The sequence below is a fragment of the Thalia democratica genome, chromosome 4 (genome assembly GCF_965202585.1).
Source record: "Thalia democratica chromosome 4, ktThaDemo2.hap1.1, whole genome shotgun sequence".
NCBI classification, from domain to species: Eukaryota; Metazoa; Chordata; class Thaliacea; order Salpida; family Salpidae; genus Thalia; species Thalia democratica.
Window position 1 is genome coordinate 34227008 of NC_139168.1, and position 13441 is coordinate 34240448.

The 13441-nt window shown below is 24.8% G+C and overlaps 1 protein-coding gene across 1 annotated transcript; it reads left to right on the forward strand.

The window, feature by feature from the left end:
• Positions 1 to 486: 486 nt before the first annotated feature.
• LOC145835056 (uncharacterized) lies at positions 487 to 2336 on the forward strand. Its single transcript, XM_082942596.1, has 2 exons — positions 487 to 740; positions 1862 to 2336. Exons 1-2 carry the CDS (start codon positions 487 to 489, stop codon positions 2331 to 2333), a joined length of 726 nt encoding a protein of 241 aa, XP_082798722.1. The 3' UTR covers positions 2334 to 2336.
• The last annotated feature ends 11105 nt before the right edge of the window (positions 2337 to 13441 follow it).

The following is a 13441-nucleotide window of genomic DNA, read 5'->3' on the forward strand; positions in this document are numbered from 1 at the left end:
TAATAACTAAACGATACTTTATCTGTTTTATTACATAGTAATTGTTAGTGTTTGGCTAAATTTTGTTTTATTTTTTATTAGTCACTAATAGTAGCTTAGTATCATAAATACCTAAAAATTTTTTTGTAATATAAAAAAAAGAAGAAATTGTTACCTTTCTGAAATTCTACAAGTATATAACAATGTTAAAGTGATGAACAACATTAAAAAGTTTTCAAAAACGTTAGGAAAATAAATAACCAGCATGTATAAACTTTTAAAAACATTTAATCTAAAACAATTTATAGAATATCTATTATTAGCTAAATGCGCTTAGTTATATAGATAATTTATGACTACAATTAAAAAGACTTTGTTATGTATATTAAGCAAAACAAATTTAAAACAATAGAAATTCTATGTTTCAATTAAACAAAGACTACTTTTTAGCAAACAGACTTTTTTTCTTGTTTTAGCTTCCAAGTTTTTGATTAAGTAATAAACATAATGAAAATAGAAGAGAGTGCAATACATGAACTATACACAAAATATTTTGAGAAATATAAAAACTCGAACATTGTTAATTTTGACGATTTTGAAAAAGACGCAAAAGCAGCTCACTATGAAGTTTTGGATACTTTAGATAGACGAGGAAGATGTAGAGAAATTCAAAAGTTTGGGGAATTTTTATTGCAAATTGAAAACCTTTACCCACATATTATGAACAAACTAGAAATGTCTTGCCAAGAATTCGCTAAGAAGTTAGTTTTTTTTAAACTTTAATGGAAAGTGTACTATAAAGCAGACTTAAGAAAAAAAAACTTTGTTTTGAAAGTTTTAAATGTTAAGTTGAATAAACTATACTATGAAAATTTTGAAAAATAAACTAAAATTTTCTGAAGTTTAAACAGTATATCAAGTTTAAACGTAAAATTAAATTTTCAGTAAAAGTTATTTACACAAAAAAATACAGTTTTCTTATGAACTTATTTCTTTAAATGTTTCTATTACGTGTACGTTTCACTATAACATGTTTTAAAATAAGCTTTAAATATTTAAGAATACTAAAAAACTTGTAAAAGAAAATGAAATTATTTATTAAAAGCTATATGTAACTAACTTTTTTTTTTGTTTATCTAGCTACAATAACAAGTACATATTTTAGTACAACAAAATTGGTTTTTATTTAAAAAACTTTAAGTTGCATAAACTCATTTATAAAAACCTGTTTATTTTATTTCTATTTATATGTTTTATTATAACAAATTTAGTTATACTATTCATCTATTAAAAAAGTACTTGTTAATTGTCATATATTTTTTTGTTTTTTAATTTTAAATATAACCTAACTTAAGTAAATTTATAAATTAGGTTATGCTTAAAAATTTAGTTATTTAATATATAAAACTACTACTTTACTATTTGAAAAATTTAAGTGAGATATATTTTTAATCAGTATTTCTAAATACTTTTAAAAGTGTATACTGAAGTGAAAAAACACTTTTAAACCAAACATATTCAAACAAAATTTATTTTATTACTCGTTTTATACATTTAGTTACTTGTGCTGATAAAAGATATGCTACATTTTATCAAAGATTAGCAAAATAGAGTTTAGAAAAATAAACTCAAATATAAACATAAAACAAGACTGATAATAAATCTCTGTATTTATTTTCGCACAAAATGAAAAAAAAAACCTCTGTGCTTACTACTGTGCACTTGCAAGTTTTTTAAAACACTTATTTACAATTTGACAGTTTAAATAAAGCCATTATACCTATATGTACATTATATCTGAGTTGTTCATGCCGTTTTAGTTGTAGTCTTAACATATGAATTACTAAGTTTCAACTTACTATAAAAAATATTTTCTATATAGATCAAAGTACATCCATGAACATCACCCAAGGGCAGGGGGTATTTTGCTCGACCCTACTTACACGAAAATTCTTTTGGTAAAAGACTCTTACTCAGGAAAGTACAACATACCGAAAGGAAAAGTGGACAAAGGAGAAGACACATTCGAAGCAGCGAAAAGGCAAATCATGGAGAACACAGGTTTTGACCCCGAAGATAATATAGAGCAAGAAAACCCAGTTAAAATTTATCCTCACAAGACAGACCTTCACACTTTGTATTTTGTCAGCAAAGTTCCGATTAATGACATGAGTTTGTTCAAATACTCGCGAGATAATGAAATTGATGACATTGAGTTTCTTACTATTGACGAAATTAAGGATAATGGTTATTATGGTAACACTCGCAAAAGAGTAACCTATGCGGTTACCTTATCTTTGAGTAAAATAAAAGAATTTTGTATTCTGAAAAGAATGGAAAATATTGGAATATAAAAACTTTTCTGCCTTCAAGCCTTAAATTAATCGTGTTATTGTTAACTGTTCACAAAAATATGATTTTTACATAGTTAAAAATGTAACACTTGTATTTTTGAGTTATCATTTAATATTATTTAGCTTGTTTTAAATATCTAATGATAACAAAGACATAACATATAGTTTTATTTAGCTTTAAATTGCATAGCTTTAATTACTTACAACTTCAGTTTTTAATTTTTACAAAGAAAGTATAAAATTTTTTTTTTTATAAATGTATTTGTGTCAGATAAATACAAATATTTTTTAAATATTGGCTACAAACTTTTAGTAATAAAAGAGTTTTTATGTAGTTTAATTTTTTTTTGTTTTTTTATATCTTCTGTAATGCTATTTGCATTTTCTCCAAAATTTGTAAAAACCTAAGTTTTTTGCAGTTTGTTTGATGAGTTTATTTTTAACAAACACTTGGTGTTCAGCTTCTTTGATTCATGTATTTTAGCCCTTTAAAAGAACTGATAATTCGATTAATTGGTATTACATGTTGCATAGTATTTTATTATCTTTTTGTTTCGCAATTTTATTGTAAATACATTTAATCACCACAAAATGAATTACGTTTAACAGTAGTATAAGTAATTGATTTATTAAACTTTTAGTAAATATTAAGTAAGTCATATTAGATTATTTAGCAAATATAGCCCAAGCGTTAGCTTAGGGACATCTCTTACTTAAGTTAAAGCGCACGTTGAGTTACAAACCAGGCCCCTAACCTTTTATAAGTAGCAAACCCTTGTTAGCGACACTTAAATGTACGAATTTTAATAAAGTTTTTTTTGTTAATACATTTGTTTGGTAACCATTTCGATAATTTTAAATAAAGTACTTTTTCGTTATGTTTTTATATCTTGAAAAGTTTTTAATTAGTATAAACAAAATAGTTTAACTTTATAAGCCGAATAAAAAGTTTTACAATATTGAAGGGGTTTACTAAATTTAATATTTTTACGTATCTTTTTTTTTCAGTTCTAGTTTTTAACTTTTAATTAGTTAAATATATATAGACCAATTTAAGTTTAACCTATAATGTTTCAGCTCGATATTTTAAAATTGATACGATCTAACTTTGTCTTTTATAACTCGAAACTTTAAAGTTATATGTATATTTTTTTTATTTAAGTATAGTTCAAAAGTTTATATTTCTTATTATTTTACTTCAAGCTTGTTCGTTAAAAAAATTCAGTTGTTATGAAAAAAAGGTGAATTAGAATTAGGTTAAATTTTTAACCAAATTATATTAAAATGACGTTCAAATTAATTAAGATATTAAATCAACATAAAACTTTAAAAAATGTTTTAATTGGCTTAAAACTAAATCATACTCCATTTTAGACTAAATTACAATAATAGTTTATTTAAAACTCTTTCTTTAAGGTAAAAATTTGAGTAAATAAGTAAAAAAACAAGTTAGTAAAAACCAAGTTACAAAAGTATGAAATAAGAAAAGGTCGTTATGAAGTTTACCAAACTACTTTACATTAAGAATATATTAAAACTTAATAGGATTAGTCTTAATTGTCTTAATATGATAGTTTTGTAAACTTTAAACAAAAGTGCACTTAGGAAGTAATAATAGAGTACAAAAATCTAGGATAGTTTTTTTTTTTTTGAATCTTAAGACAGGTTGACTTCAAGTTTGAGATATGAGAAGACAAAGTCGTTCTGTTACCTGCTTTATCTGTCCTGGTTTCCATTTTCTTCTTATTCGACCGAGTCGTTATTTGTTGTAATGACAGTTTTTTAAGCTTATTCTTATCCTTATCATGAACTTTAGACATTAATAATTTTAATTAAAATAGGGTTAAGCTAAAATATATTTCTTTTTTAGTTGTGAATTTATTTACAAAATAAGAAGAGAAATAAGTGCATGCAAAAACTACAACACGTGAGTGAAAAGTACGTACAATAAAACTAACAGTTTTCTCGAATTTATACTAACTACCGCCCAACAATTGTAGTGAATTCAAAACCCTTAGTTGCTTATGCGTCGATAACAACTAAAGCTTTAATATATTTAGTGATTGATTCTCCGCGACTTGGACGATATTTCCCACAGTTTATAAGAACCTTCTACGACGGATGGTTTTTAGAACTCTCACATTTAAGAAAAAGCGCTGATTTTAAACTAATTCAAACGAATTTTTACTCCCAAAAATAAAAATATGTTTGTTTTTTTAATACTGGAAGCACGTCACGAAATCTGCGTAAAACAGTTTACAACATCCGCTTTTAAATAAATTTATCGAGTGTTCACCACGACAGTTCAATATAAATAATTTATTTTTACAATTTTTTTTTAGTGTCCATTTTCTGTGGTTGAAACTAATTGATTTGCTGTAAACATTTTTTTTACTAGTTAAGAAAACTATTTTCAAACAGTCATACAGCTAGAAACACACAATCAACAATATTTTGTAGCCATAAGTAAAAATGAAAAATTAAATATTTTAGAGAAAACTATGGTAAAAAACAGTCTCCTGGCCGGTTTTGAACATTTACCGTAAATTATAAAGCTCGTTGTCTGACGCACTTGACTACTCGGTCGTCGTGACTTATGAAGTAATGCAAGTTTTGCGTTTCTATAATTAAGAAAAATTGCTAAAAAAACCGGTTGAGATTGGTATTACTAGTTAGGGAAGTTTATTGTAAAGGGTATATGCTGCAGAGCGGACTTTTCTTCTTGTGAATTACTGCTAATACTTAAATAAACACAAGTGTAAAGACATTGAGTGTATTTAAAAAAATTTTTATATGTTATTGTCTTCAAACCTAAACATCCGCAAATTAAGAAGCTACTTAGTAAACCAAAAATTAAAAATAGTTTCTATGTTTGATAAACCACAAATAAAGTTCAGTTTGTTTATGTAACTTAACTTGCTATTTCAATAAAACTATACATTAGACTACTCTTTTTGGTTAAATGTTTAATTTTCTGTTATAGAAGTAAATATAAGGTTTAATTACAGAAAAAAATAAATTAAGTTCTCTTAAATGCAACTTCGTTGATGTAATGGACTAAAACATAATATTTTTTTTTTGTAAGACTGTATTTATTAAAATTTACCTATGTGTAGTCTTTATAGTACTGGTAGTGTTTAAACAAACATGAAACATAATCTAAATAACATTTCTAATTTTTCAAAGAAAACTGAAATTAATATATAGAAAAAAAAGGTACATATTAATATTAAAAATCAAATTTAGTTAATTGGTATATAGTGTAAAAAACTTTTATTTTTTTGTTATACTTATTTAATTGTTTTTTCTACATTAAAAGTAAGACTTATCGTTTATGAAGCTACACAACATTTGTATAAGCAATCAATTTTGCTCATTGAAGTAACCATAAAATAAACACATAATCTTTAAAATTGAATTTGTTATTTTAAAAAAACTGCAGCCTCTAAAGCTAGTTTAACCTATTAACCTGTTTAACCTGTTTTTACTAGACAACTTTTGTATAACAAACAACTAATTTTATAAACGCAAAAGTTATTTTTAATTTTGTTAAATTTTACTGTTTGTAATATTTAAGTTTATTATAATTCTGTTTTAAATTAGGGTAAAAAGTCAAACACTTTTTATCTGAACTCTGTATTTCTTATAAAAAATATGGTGATTAAAATTTGTTTAAATGTCAGTTTAAATTAAGAGCTTCCAAATTTTGTGGAAAAGTAATCTAGCTATTCATCTAATATATGTGGTAATATTATATAATGTATTTATTATTTATATGTTATTTTTGGACATTAAGCTTAATTAACAGTAATAAATAGAAATATGCTAAATTCTCTCTAATTTACAACAATTAAGTATACCTTTGTTAAGGGAATTTTTCAATTACTTTACTACAAGTTTCCTATAAAATTTTAGTTATACTTATTTAAAAAAAATAAACTGCTCTTTTTATAGTTAAACTAACTATCTATTTTTGAAAATAGTATGAAATACTGGCAAAATTTTTTAGATATAGAACGAACATAGCATTTTATAATGAACTTTTAATACTTTTTCAACCAAATTTGAACGAGTTATTTGTTAAATCTAGCTCACATATTTTTAAAAAGTTTTAATATTAATAAAGCTATTTATCTACTAATGTACTATATGGGTATTTTTTATACAACTTTGGTTAAATTTAATTTCGAATTCAAACTTTGCTTACATGCTAAACTTCATTATTTCTAGTGGTTTATTATAGAATACATATTGTATTATATTTATACAACTCAAGAACTGGTTTCTCCTGTTTTAAAGAGTAGCTTGTACTATATACCGATTAATTTATACATGCAATATAATGTAATAACACTACAAACACTGATTAATTTTCAACCTTTACATTATTGTGTGTTAATCATATACTTGAAGAAAGACACTAGTTTAAACATTGGCTTACTACATCATATAAACTAGTTGTATTTTTTTATTTAAACGGTTTTAAGAAATTAGTTAACCAAGTTTTCAGACTAACTTAACTTTTAGTTTGGAACTTTTATTTTACAAATAGTTTGTTAATTAACTTAAAGATTTATATAAAAATAAAAACTACTATCTTATAACACTTTTGTAGGCTCACATAATTTTGAAAAAACGCTTCATTATAACTAAGTCTTGTTAATGTACTTTTTAAATATTTTTAACTTACAATGAATTATGAATAGCTTATCACTGTTATTACTACATTTACTTACATCCAAGATACAAAATAAAATATTATCATTAGAATTCATTTTTTATTATTATTGTATATTCAGGTTATTAGGTAGGCAACTTTAATGATTTAAGTAAACTTATGATGTTCAAAAAAAGTAATTTATAGTTCTAGCATTTTTTTATACAAAATAAAATAAAATAGTAATGAACTAACATCACAAGTCTTAAATAAACAAATAACTGACGGAAGCAGAGACTTGCAAGAAAATCAAAGACCTCAGGAAGATCAGAACGTAGAAGTACCTGATCAGAAAGCTCAGCAACCTGCAGGTAATCACCAGGAAAATGATCGACCATCAATTTTGGTGGCAGCAGGCAATGATCACTAGTGAGTAAGAAAACATGAAATTTTTCTTGAACAACTTGTGTTAGTGTTGAAACTTGGATATATTTTTGATTTCAAACAAAAACATGCGATAACTATTAATTAAATGCCATGAGTGTTTGTTAGGAGCATTTTTTTAATGATATTTTTAAGTTTTCAACTTCTTTCAAAAAAATGATTTAAGAATTTAAAGTAATCTTTAAATGACTATGAAACTTGTTAAATTTTAAATTATTTAAAAATATTAGTTGTTTATTTTACCTGCGAGTATTTTTTTCTCAGTCCATATTCTTAATGTCAAAAAAAAATTAGTTCAACAAAATTTACTAACAAGTACACTGTTTTTAGCCGTTTATGAGAACTATACATAATAATGAACAAGTTTATAGCTTAAAAAATATAACTATTTTAACCTACTTAAATGAGCTTTTTACAAATTTATTTTTTTGGCTCTTGCTTTTGCACGTAATCACCACAGAGCAAGGGAGGAAGGAAACAGTGACGTCGCGATCTTCCTGCAGCGCTTCCTGTTCCTGGCGATCCTTGTCGGGTTGGCGCTGGTCGAGGAGGAGCGTCGCGCGATGACGTGGTGCTTGATGACGTTATGCTGAGGCGACGCCACCACGAGGAGCTGGACCCGCAGTTTAGACTAAAGTTCAGCGGTCACGGACACTTGATTTTGTTTTTGTTCTTCAGATGTATATATATTTTTTAAATACTAAAATATTTATTAATTTAATTTGACTAAAAATCAAATAATCAAGCTGTTTTTCTATTTAAATTTTTTTTGAAAAGTGTACTATGTAGATTTTGTTGTAAGATGACATTCAAAACAAAAAAAAAATTGTATCAATATTAAACTACTACTTTATTTTAGTAAGTTTTGTTTCAAACGTATTTATTTAATAATTTTTTACTGAAAAAATTACATACTTTGTTTTTCAAGATACTTATCCAAAAAAAGGCTATGTAAGTTCTACAAAAACTCAGCATTTATTTAATATTCTCTATTTTTTTTTCATTTTTGATGTTTTAGTAGCCTAAGATATTTAACTAGCCTAAAACACAAATTTGATTTTAAAGAAAAAAATTAAAAATGTCAAGAAACTGAATGTTAATGTAAACAAATAATTTAAATTTATTTTAAGCTTTGTTAATTATCAAAAATCAGTGACTTTAAAACTTAAAAGAACTTTAATACTAAAACAACAACAAAAAACACAATATTAACGCTTTAAACAATGTATTATGAGCAACCTAATATGTTAAAGTTAAAGTTATGTGTTTTGTTAAAAATTTTTATCAAAACAACTTTAAAATTGTACTTAGTTTTTTTTAAATGAGTAAATTTTGCGAATTAAGTTGTAAGTATTTTCGCTGTAATGTAAACTAGCAAGTTAGTAGCTAAAAGTCTTTATATATACTTAAATATGCAAAAAAAAAATATATATATATCAGGGGCGTAGCGTGGGGAGGGACGCTGGCGCATGCGTGCCATCCAAAAAAAAAAGAAGTAAACAAAATGCAATATCTTTATCTTTTATTGTTTATTTTTTCTGCTTAATTTGCCTTTTTTCAACTATGTTTTTTTAGTATTTGGAAAGTGAAACGAAATTTTGAATACCAATTAGTGACAAGTTAGGGAAATTACCCAGCATACTGGTTCGGTGCGTAATTTCAAATGCGCACTGATGTTGATGAAAAACTCCATAAGGAAACATTTTATAACTTCATTAACTTCATAAGAATTTAGACTCAAACAGTACGCAACTAGTTAGTGCACCGCAGTAGTATAACCTTATGACAGATTTTTTTACAAGGACAAATTCTAACATTTTGTTAACAAACCATAAAACTAAACCTGTTTTATAGTGATAATGGTTCAAGAATAAACAAATTGTAGTAAAAATAGCATTAAACAACTGCTAATAAATAAAAACAAATTGATAATAAGAATAAAAAATATTAACAACATAATTTAAAAGAAAAATAACAAAAAACAGGAAAAAATAGAATAATAAATTAAAATAAATAATAAATAAAACAGTTCATACTGTGATTACAGTTTTAATCTTACTATACAAAAAGTATAGTTTAAATTATTTAAACTTAAAATCTCTATTAAAAGTCGTTTCTTTTTTTATTAAGATAACAAACAAATCAAACCTTATTATTCTATCAGCCATAAAGTTTAGAAATTAAAAGATTTTTGTAGCAAGTTATTTTAAAACTTCTTTAGTCACATCATGAAATAATTTATAGAAACTTGTAAAACAAAAATTTTGCAATCAATTTTTAGTCTAAAAGACATTACAGATTAATTTTGAATTTAAATTTGTATAGTTTTAAATCAAACTTTAAATGGCATTAAAAAAAATTCTTTCTACCAACTGTTTGTAGTATTTAAAAAATGCTATTTTCTAAAGATCTTAGAAAAACTGATTTTAAGATAAATCTAAAGTTATATTTCTTGTGAATTTTTAAAAGCATTGAAAAATTCGACTTTAAAAAATTTTCTTTTAAACATTTTGTTTTGTATCAAAAACATTTAGTAAAATATTTCCACACACTCAGGATAACTCAAGATTTTATGAAGTTTTGGAAAACTTTAGTATGTTTCAGTAAAAATTAAGATAACTCAGAATCTTTTAAGTAATTTTAAGCTCAGGCTGACTAAGGATAGATTTGTTTTTTTCTAACTCAGGGTAGATTTAGTGGTTTTAAAAGCTTTGTTATATAGCCTAGTTTCTATAAGTTTAAAAACAATAAAAAAATACTTTAAAAGAATTTAAAATGCTTATGATGACAGATGACATAAAAAACTAACTCAGTACAGTTATTTTGACTCAAAGAGTGGCAAGGCAATCCTGATATCTTCAAAATTAATTGTTTTTCGTTTTTTTTTTTTTGTAAAATATGTTTTATTATACTAAAGAAAAACTAAACACTTGTTTTTATTAATTTTTATTATATTATTTTAAAAAAATATGCAAAGTGATATTGTATGGAATGTTGCAAGTCTAAAAATATGTCAGATAGTAAAATTATCTGAAGTTCAAAAGCTTGAATTGAAAAATAGCAGACCAACATCAGATATTGCTATTACTCAAGACTGCAGTTCAAGTGGTATGAAATTTTTATTTTTAATTTTGTTTATATTATAAATTTTCTTCATTTGTTACGATTTATTTTTATAGTTTTATATTGTAATATAGGTAAAAATTTAGAAGTTAAAAAATAACTAGAGCTTTTGATTTCTTCTACAAAAAATTAAAAAATTTAAAACTTTCAATTTTAATACTGGAGATTTAATATTTTTATATATAAGATTAAAATAGTATATTAAAAGCTGCAACAAACTAAAAGTATGAGTTATTTTGAGTTTAATACAATTCTTTTTTGCTGATATAAAATAAATATTGAACATTATTTAAAAATTACACAGATAAAAATCTTTTGAGGTATTAATTGTTATACTTAGTTGACTATTTTTTTTTAGTTTAGGGCCATAGGGGGGAGGGGGGTAAGCCATGTTTTTTAGATCTTATTTTATAGATTTTTTTTAAAGCTTTAAGATGCTTTTGTTGTTTTAAAAAATTCGAACTATTTCTTGAGATATGACCAGTCAAAGTCGGGCCGCATAATAGGTTCCCTATGAGAAGGGAAAACTAAAACAGCAAAAAAAGGCTAGTTTGTTTAAAATCTATCTCCTAATACATTTTTCAAGCAATCGTTTTCAAACTTTAACAATTTAATCTTTATAGAATAACAAAAAAAAACATTACTTGTGAATTTAAAAATTTGTAATAAATTTTTTTTTTGAAAAAAAAAAAGGACAATATTTAAAATTTTTTTTTATAAAATTTTTATTTATTTTAATTATCTAAACTCATAAGTATACTTTTTTCTTGTAATGTAAGGAAAATTTTCTAAAATTTGAAGAAGGTTGCTTGAAAAATTAAGTAGGAGATAGATTTTTAGTATTTTTTTAAATTTCCGAGAAAATTGACCCTGAAAAATTTGCGGCCCAAAAGTTTTAATTTGAGGGATTTTATGAAAAACAAATTTGCGCACCCCCTGACCAAAATACCACGCTACGCCACTGATATATATGCTTAAAACTCAAATGTTTGAAGATTATTATTTGCAATCAATGTTTAATAATGTCGACCCGAACGTAAGAAAATTGTTGGATTATACAACAACAGTTCACCAAGTACTAAGTGTTCAAAAGATTCTTGTTAGATGATAAAAATAGTTTTTTTATATTTTAATTTGTAAACAGTTTCAACATAATTTTTACAAAAAGCTATTGAAAATAACACACGAGAAAGTTAAAAATTTAAACAAGTTCGTTTTCGTTCATTTAGAATAAATAATTTTAGTCATAAATAGAACATGTCTGGGTAAAATAGGATTTCAAAGTTTTAAGATTTCAATGAAATAGTTTAAGTACAAATACTAGTGGTATTTTTTCTATAGTTTATTTCATATGCGGAAATCCCATTTGCATTCATAGAATCTCTTCGTAGGTTTTTGCCAAGTGAAAGCAAGTTTGTTGCTTTAGTAGATTCCGTCGTTTGAAGTTTTAAAACTTCTGTTGTAAAAACCTGTGAATAATCATTGATCATTTAACCATTTTATTTTAATGAATCACATTTTTTTTTACTTAAAAGTTTAATTGATACTTGTTATTTTTAAAACCTCAGTTTACATTAAAAGTTTGTATTTTACATATTTAATTTTAAGACGTAGGCAAAATTATTTGGTACTACCAAACTGGTAGGTACTCGGCAAACTGGTTTTAAAATTGTTGACTTTTTAAAAGTTAGTAGTCTGTTAAATTAAACGTTTAGTATAATTTTCGAGAAACCGCTCAGTTCCAACCCGCGGTCATTTCCCACCCGATCAAATCCGAGAACCGCTTATCGACCAAGGGTTAGGGGTAACAGTGACAGTAAACAATCAATAATAAAAACCCAAAAATATCTAAAAAATTAAATATATAAAAAGGATTGGTGGGAAATGATCGCGGGTGGGAATTGTAAGTATACCAGTTTTTGACATATAGTTAGCACATTTGAATAAATAAGTACATTGTACTTACTTGACTTTACTTGAGAATGCTATAGTTTCTTTGACCTTTTCAGAGTTAATTATGTTTTTCTGAAGCATTATCTTGAGAAGATCTTCTACATTTCTGTAAGATAAATTACTTTTACTAAATATATGTAATTTTTGTACGAACATAATAGAAACAGATGCTTTTATTGAGCAGTTTTTTTGTGGCTCTATTTCTTAAAATATTTAGTGTTACTTCAGTACAAGCATATGTTTTTCAATAAAATAGTGTATAAGTAATAAGTAGAATGTAAATAAGTTTATATTGTTTAAAGTTTGTTTAAAAATACTTTTAAGTAGTTGAAACAAAAGTAAATTAAACAATAACTACTTAGTATACTTATTGAACCATTTTAGCTTTGTTTTAAGAATAAATGCAAATATATCATTAAAAAATGTTATAACAGTTTTATGAACCTCATAAATCTTAGATAAACAAAAATAAAACTTCAAGTTCAATTAAAAAGCTTTAAATTATATCAGTAACAAATAAATTATATTTTGTTTCTTTGGAAAAAGTTTTATAACATCTAAAATCGGCTGAAATAACTGTTATAGTTGAGCTGTCAAAGTTAAGTATTTGAAAGAAAAATCCCATTAAATTTACTAAACCAAATGAAGACTTTCAAAACAACCTACTTTTTAGTAATAAAAGGTCGTTTAAACTTTTTCTCAATCACATAATGTATGAGTCTCGGTGTGGCTTGTTTTTCCTTTGCTTCAATTAGGCTTATCGCTTTCAAAACTGACCACCCTGGGCCTAAAATCAAGTTTTAAAGTTGAGTTTATCAATAAAGCTTACTTGAAATAGTTAATAAAATTAACCTCAATTTTTAGTTCAACTAAGATTAAAAAAAAAAACAATTTCATTTGAAAAAAGTTTCAATACTAACTTTTGCTTTTC